At 43.9% G+C, this 18,033-nt stretch overlaps 1 protein-coding gene across 1 annotated transcript in view; it reads right to left on the reverse strand.

Moving 5' to 3' along the window:
- Positions 1 to 18,033, reverse strand: part of LOC126183826 (NACHT and WD repeat domain-containing protein 2) — a 293,040-nt gene that overhangs the window by 36,145 nt on the left and 238,862 nt on the right. The window contains 2 exon segments of the mRNA XM_049926082.1: positions 12,701 to 12,870; positions 17,489 to 17,688. Coding sequence (XP_049782039.1) covers positions 12,701 to 12,870; positions 17,489 to 17,688 — 370 coding nt within the window.

Genomic DNA, 18,033 nt, shown 5'->3' on the forward strand with positions numbered 1-18,033 from the left:
GTTCTAGTATAATATATTTGTCCAATGAATGCCCGTTTATCATCTGCATTTCTTCTTGGTGTAGCAATTTTAATGGCCAGTAGTGTATTATACCACTCTTCGTGCAAAATAGCAGCAAGTTGAGATAACTATGATGGAGGTGGATACTGATCACGTACTCCTCTCACCAAAGCAGACCACAAAGGCTCCATGATATTGAGATCTCGTGACTGTGTTGGCCATGAAAGATGCGACAATTCATTCTCCGAAAGCCAGTTCTGGAGGTTATGAGCTGTGTGAACAAGTTCAAATGGTTCAAATGGCTCTGAGCACTATGGGACTTAACATCTAAGGTCATCGGTCCCCTAGAACTTAGAACTACTTAAACCTAACGAACCTAAGGACATCACACACATCTATGGCCTAGGCAGGATTCGAACCTGTGCCCGTAGCGGTCGCGCGGTTCCAGACTGAAGCGCCTAGAACCGCTCAGCCTCACCGGCCGTCTGTGTGAACAAGTACCCTGTCGTCTAGGAACACTGCATCACCATTGACGAACAGACATTGTTGCACGGGATGGAGCTGAACAGCCAAAATGGTCACTTATCCTTGGCAGTAATGCGATCTTGCAGAGTAACCATGGGCCCCAGAGAATATCACGATACGGCTGCCAAAATTATTACTGAGCTCACGGCATGTTTCACTCTTCAGACGTAAACTCTCGTCCTCTTATTTTCGCCACAATCCTCTTCAATGACAGTCTGTCATGATCACTCGCCACACACTTTCGTCTGCCTTGTGTCTTGTGGATGGTTTTTTTTCCGATGCGGTGCCTCTTGAAACATGAGCACCAAAAAGTTACGCACACTCGAATTCACTTAGCTCTGCCATAGTGCACTCACAACTATACAGAACACTGTTCTAATCACGACTGACATTTGCAACGCATTTAGAACATTGCACAGGTGCCTTTCGTGGTCTATACAACAGCGCAACCTGCACGCTTGGCTAGCATCTGTATTTATGTTCAAGCATGCGTTTCTCGCAGTGTTTCCATATTTTTGTCGAACCTCAGTATCATTCTAATTCTCTTTTTCCTATTGAAAATTACATACCACGTTGCAAAAATGAGTTTAAATGTGTATAACAAAATAAGTTCCTATTATACTACTGCATGTAAACTATACCTTACGCTCGCAGGATGGCATAAGACGGATATACTGAAAAGTTGATTGATGATATCAGTCTCTTGAAGAGTAATATTTACAGATCATTGCTTAAAACGGTCGCCTCAGTGGTCTCGAAGCCGGTGACCACATTGGATTTTCAAATGCGAGAATCCTGGAACGGGCTACCTCATGAGACTCAATGAGAAGCTTGTGAATAAAATAAACAGCGAGACTGAAGTTAAATTCTTTGAAGCAACGTTTCATCGTAAGACTTGCATTTAGTTGTGAGTCACACGATATTATTATTCATGCACACTAAGACGCAATCATTTGTGTAAATGTATATAGTACGACCGCATACAATCTACGACATAAGGTTTCGTTTCTATGTTTAAACTTGACTGTAAAACAGCAGAGGCGCCTGAATATATCAGCATATGTTTTCCTTAGTTTAACATAGTAAATGAACAAATTATGCTGCGGTAGTATATCAGATTCTTATCTGGTGACGTGATCCTTGAAGGTGAACATGTATAAGCAGCTACCGCTGACGGGCACCCCAAGCAACGATACAGTTTGTCACTCGCCTACTTATACGAGACATAACGCTGACATTGTGATACATTATTCCACAGTCTCTCAGTACTAACAAGAATTGAAAAACTTACTGCACATTCTCTGACGTGTTTTTTTTTAGGTATCCTGATGCAGAAGAATTTTGCTACCTAGAAGATGTAAGTGATGAAAAGTGCATATTATACTGAAATCGCTATCGCATTACGCAGTACCTAGATCCGAAATGGAAGTAAACAAAATTTAGGAGCTGAGGCCACAATTAGGTTCGCTATTGCATTTAAGCATCTAGTGAGGGGAAATACCATTGAAAAAGTCCAAAAAATACACTTAGGCTGACATTATGAAAGCAATGACGTGGGAACATCACTGGATGTTAATTGTCAGTAGAGGAAAGAGGTAAGTCTTCTCGAAAGCAGAAAGCCAGAATTGTTATCTGACAAGGAAAACACGTAGAAACAGAAAATTACCCATTACATCCATCCGAAAGAATTCATACCGACCGACTGGTTGAGTAGGGATTTAATCGTCTCTGTAAGATAATGCATCCAGAGGTCTTAGTTCACAAAATATGCGAAGTAGCAGACAATATCTCATACCCGCCGATGTGCCTAATCAGCCAAAGGAAAAAAGATACAGGTATACTCTTCAACTTTGTCTGGCCTTCACTGCACTTGCGAATCGCAAACAATAACCATCCCTTGCTATTTGCATGAAATTGAAATACCATCTCTTCATCCACTGCACTCTTTGCTTTTGACTCTCTGTCTGTTATCTCACATTCACCAACTGGACAGTATTGGAAGGCCGAGGTAGGAATTATTACGGCAATGAAATTTTTCCTTCGAAGATCCAGTAGGGCACTCTGAAACTCATACTAGAAATCACAACAGCCTGAAACCGCCGAGTCGAGGTGCTTTACATCGCTAGCATAGATGGCAGCCAAGTTTAGCACAGTCTGAAAGGCTACCGCAAACGTTTTTACGTCTTACATTCGGTACTGGCAGATTTCCGAACTTTATAAAAGGCAGGTCACTGATGGCAGATAGTCCTGTGATTTCCAAGACATGTTTCTAACGGAAATATGGAGTGGACCATCATGATATATTTGGGGGAGACCAATAACAACCACTGACAAAACTCAGATGTCAAGGATACTGCCACAGAGGTCCCAAGATTGGCATGCACGTGTATCGATCCTCAGTGATCATAAGGCCGTTGCAGCATCCCTGAATATGGAAGTTAATAGGAATATAAAAAAAGGGAGGAAGGTTTATCTGTTTAGCAAGAGTAATAGAAGGCAGATTTCAGACTACCTAACAGATCAAAACGAAAATTTCTGTTCCGACACTGACAATGTTGAGTGTTTATGGAAAAAGTTCAAGGCAACCGTTAAATGCGTTTTAGACAGGTACGTGCCGAGCAAAACTGTGAAGGACGGGAAAAACCCACCGTGGTACAACAACAAAGTTAGGAAACTACTGCGAAAGCAAAGAGAGCTTCACTCCAAGTTTAAACGCAGCCAAAACCTCTCAGACAAACAGAAGCTAAACGATGTCAAAGTTAGCGTAAGGAGGGCTATGCGTGAAGCGTTCAGTGAATTCGAAAGTAAAATACTAGGTACCGACTTGACAGAAAATCCTAGGAAGTTCTGGTCTTACGTTAAATCAGTAAGTGGCTCGAAACATCATGTCCAGACACTCTGGGATGATGATGGCATTGAAACAGAGGATGACAAGCGTAAAGCTGAAATACTAAACACCTTTTTCCAAAGCTGTTTCACAGAGGAAGACCGCACTGCAGTTCCTTCTCTAAATCCTCGCACCAACGAAAAAATGGCTGACATTGAAATAAGTGTCCAAGGAATAGAAAAGCAACTGGAATCACTCAACAGAGGAAAGTCCACTGGACCTGACGGGATACCAATTCGATTCTACACAGAGTACGCGAAAGAACTTGCCCCCCTTCTAACAGCCGTGTACCGCAAGTCTCTAGAGGAACAGAAGGTTCCAAATGATTGGAAAAGAGCACAGGTAGTCCCAGTCTTCAAGAAGGGTCGTCGAGCAGATGCGCAAAACTATAGACCTATCTCTCTGACGTCGATCTGTTGTAGAATTTTAGAACATGTCTTTTGCTCGAGTATCATGTCGTTTTTGGAAACTCAGAATCTACTATGTAGGAATCAACATGGATTCCGGAAACAGCGATCGTGTGAAACCCAACTCGCATTATTTGTTCATGAAACCCAGAAAATATTAGATACAGGCTCCCAGGTAGATGCCATTTTCCTTGACTTCCGGAAGGTGTTCGATACAGTTCCGCACTGTCGTCTGATAAACAAAGTAAGAGCCTACGGAATATCAGACCAGCTGTGTGGCTGGATTGAAGAGTTTTTAGCAAACAGAACACAGCATGTTGTTCTCAATGGAGAGACATCTACAGACGTTAAAGTAACCTCTGGCGTGCCACAGGGGAGTGTTATGGGACCATTGCTTTTCACAATATATATAAATGACCTAGTAGATAGTGTCGGAAGTTCCATGCGGCTTTTCGCGGATGATGCTGTAGTATACAGAGAAGTTGCAGCATTAGAAAATTGTAGCGAAATGCAGGAAGATCTGCAGCGGATAGGCACTTGGTGCAGGGAGTGGCAACTGACCCTTAACATAGACAAATGTAATGTATTGCGAATACATAGAAAGAAGGATCCTTTATTGTATGATTATATGATAGCGGAACAAACACTGGTAGCAGTTACTTCTGTAAAATATCTGGGAGTATGCGTGCGGAACGATTTGAAGTGGAATGATCATATAAAATTAATTGTTGGTAAGGCGGGTACCAGGTTGAGATTCATTGGGAGAGTCCTTAGAAAATGTAGTCCATCAACAAAGGAGGTGGCTTACAAAACACTCGTTCGACCTATACTTGAGTATTGCTCATCAGTGTGGGATCCGTACCAGATCGGGTTGACGGAGGAGATAGAGAAGATCCAAAGAAGAGCGGCGCGTTTCGTCACAGGGTTATTTGGTAACCGTGATAGCGTTACGGAGATGTTTAACAAACTCAAGTGGCAGACTCTGCAAGAGAGGCGCTCTGCATCGCGGTGTAGCTTGCTCGCCAGGTTTCGAGAGGGTGCGTTTCTGGATGAGGTATCGAATATATTGCTTCCCCCTACTTATACCTCCCGAGGAGATCACGAATGTAAAATTAGAGAGATTAGAGCGCGCACAGAGGCTTTCAGACAGTCGTTCTTCCCGCGAACCATACGCGACTGGAACAGGAAAGGGAGATAATGACAGTGGCACGTAAAGTGCCCTCCGCCACACACCGTTGGGTGGCTTGCGGAGTATAAATGTAGATGTAGATGTAGATGTAGTTGTCACAATCGAACAGCTCTTTGGCAAGGCTAGTTTATATACTCATTAACGGTTGCGATTCCAACAGCCGTAATCTCCCAATGTGAAGAGATGTAACCGCATTCTTAGCTGTGTGGCTTGGGAACGAGCAACCACCACCCTACAACCTGCCCTGACTGCTAAAGGTTGGTTGGTTGGTTTTGGGGAAGGAGACCAGACAGCGAGGTCATCGGTCTCATCGGATTAGGGAAGGAAGGCGGCCGTGCCCTTTCAAAGGAACCATCCCGGCATTTGCCTGGAGCGATTTAGGGAAATCACGGAAAACCTAAATCAGGATGGCCGAACGCGGGATTGAACCGTCGTCCTCCCGAATGCGAGTCCAGTGTCTAACCACTGCGCCACCTCGCTCGGTGACTGCTAAAGCATGAAATTCATCTCCAACTACAACTGTGATCCGACATTGGCTTCTCAATACCAGTGGATTAGACCATGTGTGATGATAGATTAAGGACGATAGCGTAACTCCAATGAAATGAGGATCGCATCAATTGGCTATCCTGCCGGTTCTTGATAAAATACCTTACATATTACTAGCATTTGCGTCCAACACATACACTGAACACACCTCCTCCTCCTCCCCCTCTCTGTGTCCGCCCCTTCCTCCCTCTGTCTCTCTACCTTATCCTCCCACCTCTATCTGCCTATCTTATCAAGCCCACTCTCTCTGTCATCTCTTCCTACCACTCTCTCTATCCATTTCCTCCACCCATCTCTCTGACTATATCTTCCTCCCGCCTTCATTTGGCCATATTCTCCTCCACCTCTCTCTTTCCATCTCTACCTCCCCCTCTTCCTTGTCCACCTGCCTAGTCACCCTTCTGCACATTCCACCTGCCTCATGGATCTGCTGCTCTCCCCTCTCTCTGTCCATTTCCAACTCCCCTCACTCTGTCCATCCCCTGTTCTGTCCATCCCAACCTGCCCCCAGCCACACCCATCGGCGCGATATCCCCTGCAATACAGTTCAATAAAAAAGGACAACAGCACATGCACAACATGCCTGTCATGCAGGGCAAGTTACACATCAGGGGGTTGAAAATCGTTTATTTGCCTCTGGCATACGGGCTACCATGCAATGCAGGTCGATAAAGCAATCCAGTATTACTCCAAACACAACACACACGTCATGTAAGGCAGTCTAAATATTGGGTCCAGAAAACCGCTTCTTGTCCCTGACAAGTAGGTTGCCCTGTAATGCAAGTTGACTTCGCTGACTGATACAGTTTCCATGCAACATGCCCATTGTGCAGGGCAGCCTATACACCAGAGACTGGAAAAACACGTTTTTACCCATATAGCTGCTCCTATTGGAGCTAGGAGGATACAAACCATACACTGCTGATACTTGTAAAGCCTGTTGTTTGTGTGCCGAATTTTGTTGGAATCGATCAAGGGGTTTGGCAAGAGATACCAAACACACAAAGATACACACATACAGTCTGCTTTATACAGGGTGGTCCATTGATAGTGACTAGGACATATATCTCACGAAATATGCATCAAACGAAAAAACTACAAAGAACGAAACTCGTCTAGATTGAAAGGGGAAACCAGATGGCGCTATGGTTGGCCCACTAGATGGCGCTGCCATAGGTCAAACGGATATCAGCTGCGTTTCTTTAAATACGAACCCCCATTTTATTACATATTCGTGTAGTGGGTAAAGAAATATGAATGTTTTAGTTGGAGCACTTTTTTAGTTTTGTGATAGATGGCGCTGTAATACTCACAAACGTATATGTACGTGGTATCACGTAACATTCCGCCAGTGCGGACGGTATTTGCTTCGTGATACATTACCCGTGTTAAAATGGATCGTTTACCAACTGCGGAAAAGGTAGATATCGTGTTGATGTATGGCTATTGTGATCAAAATGCCCAATGGCCGTATGCTGTGTATGCTGCTCGGTATCCTGGACGACCTCATCCAAGTGTCCGGACCGTTCGCAGGATAGTTACGTTATTTAAGGAAACAGGAAGTGTTCAGCTACATGTGAAACGTCAACCACGACCTGCAACAAATGATGATGCTCAAGTAGGTGTTTTTGCTGCTGTCGCGGCTAATCCGCACATCAGTAGCAGACAAATTGCGCGAGGATCGGGAATCTCAAAAACGTCGGTGTTGAGAATGCTACATCAACATCTATTGCACCCGTACCATATTTCTATACACCAGGAATTGCATGGCGACAACTTTGAACGTCGTGTACAGTTCTGCCACTGGGCACAAGAGAAATTACGGGACGATGATAGATTTTTTGCACGCGTTCTATTTAGCGACGAAGCGTCATTCACCAACAGCGGTAACGTAAACCGGCATAATATGCACTATCGGGCAACGGAAAATCCACGATGGCTGCGACAAATGGAACATCATTGACCTTGGCGGTTAATGTATGGTGCGGCATTATGGGAGGAAGAATAATTGGCCCTCATTTTATCGATGGCAATCTAAATGGCGCAATGTATGCTGATTTTCTACGTAATGTTCTACCGATGTTACTACAAGATGTTTCACTGCATGACAGAATGGCGATGTACTTCCAACATTATGGATGTCCGGCACATAGGCGTGCGGTTGAAGCGGTATTGAATAGCATATTTCATGACAGGTGGATTGGTCGTCGAAGCACCATACCATGGCCCGCACGTTCACCGGATCTGTCGTCCCCGGATTTCCTTCTGTGGGGAAAGTTGAAGGATATTTGCTATCGCGATCCACCGACTTCACCTGACAACATGCGTCACCGCATTGTCAATGCATGTGCGAACATTACGGAAGTCGAACTACTCGCTCTCGAGAGGAATGTCGTTACACGTATTGCCAAATGCATTAAGGTTGACGGACATCATTTTGAGCATTTATTGCATTAATGTGGTATTTACAGGTAATCACGCTGCAACAGCATACGTTCTCAGAAATGATAAGTTCACAAAGGTACATGTATCACATTGGAACAACTGAAATAAAATGTTCAAACGTATCTACGTTCTGTATTTTAATTTAAAAAACCTACCTGTTACCAACTGTTCGTCTAAAATTGTGAGCCATATGTTTGTGACTATTACAGCTCCATCTATCACAAAGCGAAAAAAGTTGTCCAACTAAAACATTCATATTTCTTTACGTACTACACGAATATGGAATAAAATATGAGGAGTTCCTATTTAAAAAAAAAACGCAATTGATATCCGTTTGACCTATGGCAGCCCCATTTAGCGGGCCAACCATAGCACCATCTGGTTTCCCCCTTTAAGCTAGACGAGTTTCGTTCTTTGTAGTTTTTTCGTTTTATGCTTATTTCGTGAGATATTTGTCCTGGTCACTATCAATGGACCACCCTGTATATAGCAGATGAATGAGAAAAACATATGACACTAGTGTGATATTCTACAATCATGTATATTTTACACCACTGTTGTGTTTTTCCATTCATAATAAATAAGGATCTATTACAGACTCAATCAAATATGTATATTTTAGTCCAGGCCCACATTAATAATGAATCTCACTCGACAGATCACGTAAAAAGGCACTGAAATAGACGAGAAAATGTGTGGATACAAGATAGTTATAAGTGGACGGGAGGCCAGAACACAGTAAAGAAAAATTTTGCACGTCGATAATCGGCGGACGCATACAAAATGAAGCAATAAAGCATGTAACTGAGGGCGAGCGATATAAACACCGTCTAATGACGGCACATGGCAGCAGAACGTGGTAGATTTCCTTAGAAGCGGAGCCGTCGCTGGTCCGGACGCGATCGCAATTACGAGTTGCCGTAATTCCGGCTGATTTGATTGTCGCAATTAGCGGGCAAACAGATCATTAACTGCTTCTCCGACTAGCCGGCAGTCTTATTGACCTTCTACTGCCTGTAGCACTCAGTTAAAGTGTCTCAACATAGCGTCTAACGATAGGACCATCTGCTCCAGAGAAACACTTCTTGGCAGCATATTCGGTTCCCAGTGAGGCAGACTCTTGCTGTGGGGGTTATTTAAAACCCCGGGTTTCGGAGAAAATAGCCGACTGCGAAAAGTTCTCTGCATTTCATAGCCAACTAAACTGTGCTCACTTACAATTTTGCGCCGGCTGCTTAATTACATTAGGTTGCCAGACAACGACTTCTTCTAACGGCCAGAACCGTCTCCCTGGCGCCTTTCCGATGTATTCATCTGCGAAGGATCAGTCAGACTTAGCAGAAACGGCTCCTTTTGCAACGGATAACGCTATCTTTGGGAAAATTACATAAGTCCGAATTAACTGCATTTTAGGACTAGAAAAACTTATGGGCAACACCTCTATACGTCTATACGGGGTAATCACTACTGCCTGTTTGATATATCTCGTCCATGGTCGTAATCAGGAATCGAATTATAGTAAAAATTAATTCATAATAATAATAATAATATCACAGCTTGAACCCAGTACATAGAAAGAGTGCCACAAGACAAAAAAAAATGGCTCTGAGCACTATGGGGACTCAAATTCTGAGGTCATCAGTCCCTTAGAACTTAGAACTACTTAAACCTAATTAACCTGAGGACATCACACACATCCATGCCCGAGGCAGGATTCGAACCTGCGACCGTAGCGGCAGCGCGGTTCCAGACTGTAGCGCCTAGAACCGCTCGGCCACTCCGGCCGGCTACCACAAGACAAATTGCCTATTGTGACAACCCATGGGAAAATCGTACAAGTACCACATTTTAAGTACCTGGAAGAAATCATCCGGCCATCAGGGATCAACCTAAAGGCCAATGAGGAAAGAATAAAAAAACTACAGAAAGCATATAAACTCACGTGGAACTATTATAACAAAAAGTCCATATCCGTTAACGCAAAATTGAGGCACTACAACACTGTCGTACTTCCGGAGGCACTGTATGCATATGAAACAACACAAATAGGTGGGCAAACTATAATCAAAGAAATAGAGAAACAAGAAAGGAAAATTCTCAGGAAAATTTTTGGACCGATACAAGAGCAAGGAATCTGGAAGAAGAGACCAACATCAGAATTATATAAATACACAGACATGATTACGGATACAATAAGGAAAAGAAGAATGCAATTCTACGGACATAACCACAGGATGAATGAAAACAGAATTTCAAAGCGAATTTTTAAAGTCATAAACTCAGGCAGGGGAAAACAAAAAGAAGTTGAAGAGGACCTCAGACAAGCACACATAACAGTAAACGATGCGGAAAATAGAACTGAATTCAGGAACATCATCAAAAAACATAAATTTGACACCACAACACAGAAGAGACCAGGATGCAAATGGACAGCAGAGCGAAAGAAACAACACAGTGAACACATGAAGAAAATTTGGGCTCAGAAAAAACATAAACAATCATCATAAAGGAATTCAAGTTCAAACGCTCTCTTTAAATGGGAATAATCGAAAATAATAATAATAATAATATCATAGCTTGGCTCAAAGTCTTGTTAATCTTTAATTAAGCTACTTCTAATATAGCGATAATATTTTGTCACCCCTGGTGAGTTTTGTACCACACCGACCCCAAATGTATCTACCGTAGTATCTTGCAATTATTTTGTTATAAAACACTTCCAGTCAGCCACAGTTTCTGGGTCTCCTACATCTGAGTCTCAATGACTGTATCGTTGCTCGATACTTATTCACCTACACGTCATATGATGAGGATGAAGCAACCACAAAATCCCAGACTTTCCGATATAGGACCATCTTCTCCCTCTCGAAAGACCTGAGAAGCACGCGATAAATATCTAACATCAGAAACGTATTCGTGTTTGAGTAGAGTTTACGTGGAGTAGGTGGGACTCTGGGATGTTCACATGACATTCGTACTTAGTTAAGCACAATCAGAAAATAACAGCTGGGTCAGCTGGTCCGGTGATTTGTTGTGAAAAACACACTTCTCATTCCAAATCAAAATGCGGCCTCAGTTGAAGTAGTATGCGAAAGTGGAACTATGTCCTTCCACCAGTGTCGCAAAGCCCCATCCGTCTGCCTCTGCATGAAAATGGTATGTCGGTCTTCAACGATTAAATAAAACGTCGATCACTGAATACAGGTGCAGCAGGACGTAGAGTACACAAAATGAGTTCCACATAATTTGTGTTAATGCACAATTTCATTACATCAAACAAAGAAACTTCAGATCCGTCATATGCAAGTTGACAAAAATACGAGTTATTCATCAGAACAAAATCGAGAGATATGGATGACGAAGCGGCTTGATCACCGTCCTAACATTCGGGCTGAGGTTTTCTATTGTGTCCATAATAAATGTAGGTGAATACCGGGACGGTTCTTTCAAAAGTACCACACCCGCTTCGCTACCCATTTCTCTTGCAATCGACCGGGCACACTTTCTCCAATGATGTGGTTTCGACAGGTTACTAAACCTTATTCTTCCTTCTTCACCACGTTCTTGAGAGTATTGAGCACACGAAATGTCGTTCCAATGGGATCCTACACACATTAACTACGTGGGATTGGCGTAATAAATGTAATGAAGCAGGGAATAAGAGAAAACACATCTGCATTCCTCCAGTAAGTAGAGATATTCAAACGATTCCAGTAACTAATTCTCACATGTATTTCTCTGATAATATTTATTCACCATTCCATACCTACGTCCACTATAGATTTTGTAGCTGGATACAGCCCAAAGTTTAGCCACAACTGTTTTTGTGGCGATGTAAGATCTGACCGCCATCACAATATGGTTCCCTACAGTGACGCTGTAACTGAGACGGTCCGCCAAGCGACGCTGCTGCTATCGCAGCGACTTCAGCGCCATTCGCAGACGACCTTGTTTGTGTTTACTCTCCTTGCATTAACATATTGAACGTTTTTGGCCGTGATACTATTCCGAACTGTGTTATTCCTCCTGGTAGCGATTCTGAACCCCACTTGTGCTTCGTTCGCCATGCTAACGGCGGAAAGTTTTCAACGCAAAGATATCGGCTCTATCGCTAACGTATTACACGTTAGCTGCACGTACAGGCCGCTTCCGCAGTATTTTGCTTGTCATTTCGGCTCACATATTGCTGTTGTATCTCGTACATTGTAGTTTAATAAAAATCTGTTCGACAGAGCAGTTTTCCGTAGATGTTTCTATGGCCAAATGACGTTTCTGCCGTCAGAGTTAGTTTAACATAGACAATAAATTGGTTGGGCGGGAGAAGTCATTCGAACCAGTTGCTGATGCATCCCATAAATCGTGCCCTGCTTTTTTTCCTGTGTCGAAAGCACGGGACGTTGCTCGTCGACAACGGGATCATTAAGTGCAGACAGGATCAGCCAAAAATACACCTAAGTATGAAAAGCCGCATAAAAATTTCACCTAGGTAACGTAATCTAAGAGTTTATTGAACTCACGAATTCATTCCATTCGTGTTTGTCTTACTTTACTAGTCTCGGAATGAAAGAAGATCAACCATGACTTCTCATTGCTATTAGATTAATTTATTTGTAACAGTAACAACCGTGAGCAATGTACCATATCGTGAAGCCATAGCCTCAAAATTGTGTTAATAACAAAAAGACAATCAGAAATTACCTTGAAGGAGCGTACAGTCCAAATTTCCCATCTTTCGTACAGCTTCCTCCCCATTTTGGAACACTTCTGACAACACGTTTCTGTCTTATATCAATAATACTGCCCTTTTCCGCATCAATTAGCGCAACAAGTTGAGCTTTGTGGGGCATTGCTATTAAACTCACGACATCCTGCAATGAATGGCAACATATGAAAAGGCAAATTGGCAAAATAATACTGTTTTTCCAGTCATTATAAATTAGTTAAATAATTATTCATCCATGTACTTATCATGCGCAATTTCGCATAAGTATAGTAGTTATTGGAAGTACAAAGCCAGTTTTAGTTAAAAAATTTCTCAGAGATAAAATGCTATTCTTTTGTTACAAGTCTCCGAAATTAACATAGAAATTACAGCTATCTGAAGTCAGTACTTTGAAAAATTTAGTATTCTTCACAGCTTTTCAGTCATTTTATATTCACATGCTGATAACAGAGTGAAGATGAAATGTTGTTTCCAATTTGTATTGACCGACACTATATTTGAATAAAAGATTAAAAAGACTCTTACTCCAAATGTGCCTACAGAAATTTCAGTAGTAAGTCTAGATGGCTAGTGATAATGTGACAATAAGAGACCGTTCATAGGAAAAACGCCAAATTTTTGTAAGCAGAATTTCTGAAATTTCTCGGCATAACTTATTGTTGGTATGATTTTGTGTATCCATCTTAGGTGACGGTTCCATTATTGCGCACAATATTTGGATGACTGCCCTAGTTTTCTTCTTTAAGTGTTGCGAGCGTTAGTTTTGCGTGTGTAGTCGCTTTATGGGAAGCATTCAGACTGTACGATTTTACCGACATCCTGTCGCTGATCATTTGCTATCATTTCATAACGAACCGAGGCATGACAATACCAGTTAAGCCCCATCGCTTCTACTGAGATGTTTGCTTCTCGATAACATGGTAAGGTTTAATTTTCACTTTATTCATTGCACTTTAGAAGATCCTGTAAGAACTACAGGTGCGCATGTCTCCCTTCCAAGTGTCCGTTTCTTTATTTGTAGCGTCTCATTTCTACACTACTGGCCATTAAAATTGCTACATCACGAAGACGACGTGCTACAGACGCGAAATTTAATCGACAGGACGAAGATGCTGTGATATGCAAATAATTTGCTTTCCAGAGCATTCACACAAGGTTGGCGCCGGTGACGACACCTACAACGTGTTACAAGAGGAAAGTTTCCACCCGATTTCTCATACACAAACAGCAGTTCACCGGCGTTGCCTGGTGAAACGTTGTTGTGATGCCTCGTGTAAGGAGGAGAAATGCGTACCATCACGTTTCCGACTTTGATAAAGGTCGGATTGTAGCCTATCGCGATTGCGGTTTATCGTATCGCGACATTGCTGCTCGCGTTGTCGAGATCCAATGACTGTTAGCAGAATATGGAATCGGTGGGTTCAGGAGGGTAATACGGAACGTCATGCTGGACCCCAACGGCCTCGTATCACTAGCAATCGAGATGACAGGCATCTTATCCGCATGGCTGTAACGGATCGTGCAGCCACGTCTCGATCCCTGAGTAAACAGATGGGGACGTTTGCAAGACAACAACCATCTGCTCCAACAGTTCGACGACCTTTGCAGCAGCATGGACTATCAGCTCGGAGACCATGGCTGCTGTTACCATTGACGCTGCATCACAGACAGAAGCGCCTGCGATGGTGTGCTCAACGACGAACCTGGGTGCACGAATGGCAAAACGTCATTTTTTCGTATGAAGCCAGGTTCTGTTTACAGCATCATGATGGTCGCATTCGTGTTTGGTGACATCGCAGTAAACGCACATTGGAAGCGTGTATTCGTCATCGCCATACTGGCGTATCACCCGGCATGATGGTATGGGGTGCCATTGGTTACACGTCTCGGTCACCTCTTCTTCGCATTGACGGCACTTTGAACAGTGGGCGTTACATTTCAGATGTGTTACGACCTGTGGCTCTACCCTCATTCGATCCCTGCGAAACCCTACATTTCAGCAGGATAATGCACGGCCGCATGTTGCAGGTCCTGTACGGGCCTTTCTGGATACAGAAAATGTTCGACTGCTGCCCTGGCCAGCACATTCTCCAGATCTCTCCCTAACTGAAAACGTCTGGTCAATGGTGGCCGAGTAACTGGCTCGTCACAATACGCCAGTCACTACTCTCGATGAACTGTGGTATCGTGTTGAAGCTGCATGGGCAGCTGTACCTGTACACGCCATCCAAGCTCTGTCTGTCCAAGCGTATCAAGGCCGGTATTACGGCCAGAGGTGGTTGTTCTGGGTACTGATTTCTCAGGATCTATGCACCCAAATTTCGTGAAAATGTAATCAAATGTCAGTTCTAGTATAATATATTTGTCCAATGAATACCTGTTCACCATCTGCCTTTCTTCTTGGTGTAGCAATTTTAATGGCCAGTAGTGTAGTTTCCTATTCAATTAATGTCTTGGGGACTCTGTACCGATGCCAAGGTTCTGCTCTGGGGATACATACTTCTCAGATGTGATGTACAACATGCCAGAGTTGGTCTAATTGCTCATGAATTTTTGTGAACCTGAGTTTGATAACGTCCATAATAGGTTCTAAATTGAGCTCCTCATGCAGTGTCTGGATACGTGTCTATCGTGAAGTCCTAAGTATTCACCGAAGGAATTTATTTTGTAATAGTTGGATGTGTTGTATTTGCTTGCTAGCGTGGCCCTGTCATGTGCATCCATACAGGATTTTTGATAGAACAGTTACCGTTTGGAGTCTAACTTTTGTTGAGATGTGTAGCTTCCTTCTGCAGAATAGTGACATCAGTTCCCTCGACAGGCCAGAGGCTTTCATTTTTAAGTCTTGCAAATGTACACTCCTGGAAATTGAAATAAGAACACCGTGAATTCATTGTCCCAGGAAGGGGAAACTTTATTGTCACATTCCTGGGGTCAGATACATCACATGATCACACTGACAGAACCGCAGGCACATAGACACAGGCAACAGAGCATGCACAATGTCGGCACTAGTACAGTGTATATCCACCTTTCGCAGCAATGCAGGCTGCTATTCTCCCATGGAGACGATCGTAGAGATGCTGGATGTAGTCCTGTGGAACGGCTTGCCATGCCATTTCCACCTGGCGCCTCAGTTGGACCAGCGTTCGTGCTGGACGTGCAGACCGCGTGAGACGACGCTTCATCCAGTCCCAAACATGCTCAATGGGGGACAGATCCGGAGATCTAGCTGGCCGGGGTAGTTGACTTACACCTTCTAGAGCACGTTGGGTGGCACGGGATACATGCGGACGTGCATTGTCCTGTTGGAATAGCAAGTTCCCTTGCCGGTCTAGGAATGGTAGAACGATGGGTTCGATGACGGTTTGGATGTACCGTGCACTATTCAGTGTCCCCTCGACGATCACCAGTGGTGTACGCCCAGTGTAGGAGATCGCTCCCCACACCATGATGCTGGGTGTTGGCCCTGTGTGCCTCGGTCGTATGCAGTCCTGATTGTGGCGCTCACCTGCACGGCACCAAACACGCATACGACCATCATTGGCACCAAGGCAGAAGCGACTCTCATCGCTGAAGACGACACGTCTCCATTCGTCCCTCCATTCACGCCTGTCGCGACACCACTGGAGGCGGGCTGCACGATGTTGGGGCGTGAGCGGAAGACGGCCTAACGGTGTGCGGGACCGTAGCCCAGCTTCATGGAGACGGTTGCGAATGGTCCTCGCCGATACCCCAGGAGCAACAGTGTCCCTAATTTGCTGGGAAGTGGCGGTGCGGTCCCCTACGGCACTGCGTAGGATCCTACGGTCTTGGCGTGCATCCGTGCGTCGCTGCGGTCCGGTCCCAGGTCGACGGGCACGTGCACCTTCCGCCGACCACTGGCGACAACATCGATGTACTGTGGAGACCTCACGCCCCACGTGTTGAGCAATTCGGCGGTACGTCCACCCGGCCTCCCGCATGCCCACTATACGCCCTCGCTCAAAGTCCGTCAACTGCACATACGGTTCACGTCCACGCTGTCGCGGCATGCTACCAGTGTTAAAGACTGCGATGGAGCTCCGTATGCCACGGCAAACTGGCTGACACTGACGGCGGCGGTGCACAAATGCTGCGCAGCTAGCGCCATTCGACGGCCAACACCGCGGTTCCTGGTGTGTCCGCTGTGCCGTGCGTGTGATCATTGCTTGTACAGCCCTCTCGCAGTGTCCGGAGCAAGTATGGTGGGTCTGACACACCGGTGTCAATGTGTTCTTTTTTCCATTTCCAGGAGTGTATATAAAAAAAGGGTGAGGATCCAGTGTGACTCCCAAGTACGAGTATTTGACAATTGCGCTCCATGGTACCTCTCCGCCTTGTGTAGTAAGGTTGTTATCTAGTTGTGGCATTTTGTTAAAGTATATTGCCTTTGTTTTGGTCGGGTTAATTTTAATCTTGTCCGCACCATTCTGTGGAGAGGTCCAACTGTGCCTGTAGTCTTCCGATGTTGGCGTTATGTTGGTGTTCATTCGCAAAGCACGCATTGTCATTTGCGAACTATGCCAGATGAATGTTTGCAATCGTCGGCATGTCCTTGACATACATGGTAAACAATAGTGGCTACAAGACCGAAAACATTCTTTGGACACCCTAATTAAACCATAAAACAAGCGTTCAATATATGATAAGAATTTATAGGGACTGGGTTGTTTCTTTCCCATAAAAAGTTTGACAAAACTTCTATTTAACTGATAATTATTTTATGTCCAGCCAACACTTACCTTAACTGAAGCTGCTCTCAGTGGAATCTTATGCATACTGGCGCCTGTTCGTGCATTATATACGTACAAACAATCTCTTGCACCTTTATCGGCCCCAAGCACGACAATGTAACTATCGTCACATGTTACAACTCCAGGTTTAAAGGGCACACCAGGAGTACATCTCACTGGGTACTCGAATGAATATAGTTTTGTACCTTCTGTAAAAAGAGCAACAATTATTTCAAAAGGTTTGCAGCAACAAACTCCAGTGCATTTACGAGCAATAGTATGAAGGCAACTGCAGGTGCTGAAATTTAATTTCGCAATATTAATTTGCTAGTCGCTAGCGCAATTCAAAATAAGTCCAAAATTTCCAGTAGTATGTTGTATAAAATTATTTGTTCACAGATTTAAACAAATTAAGAAGCTGACTCATGTATACTACACAGAATATCGAGACCTGACTCAATCAGAAACCGTTTACGTCGAAGGAGAATAATATGGACCATTGACAGCAGAACTAGTGAAACATGAGAGCTATTTTTGTGAAGGTTAAATCTATT

This window comes from Schistocerca cancellata, chromosome 4, assembly GCF_023864275.1.
Source record: "Schistocerca cancellata isolate TAMUIC-IGC-003103 chromosome 4, iqSchCanc2.1, whole genome shotgun sequence".
Taxonomy (NCBI): Eukaryota; Metazoa; Arthropoda; class Insecta; order Orthoptera; family Acrididae; genus Schistocerca; species Schistocerca cancellata.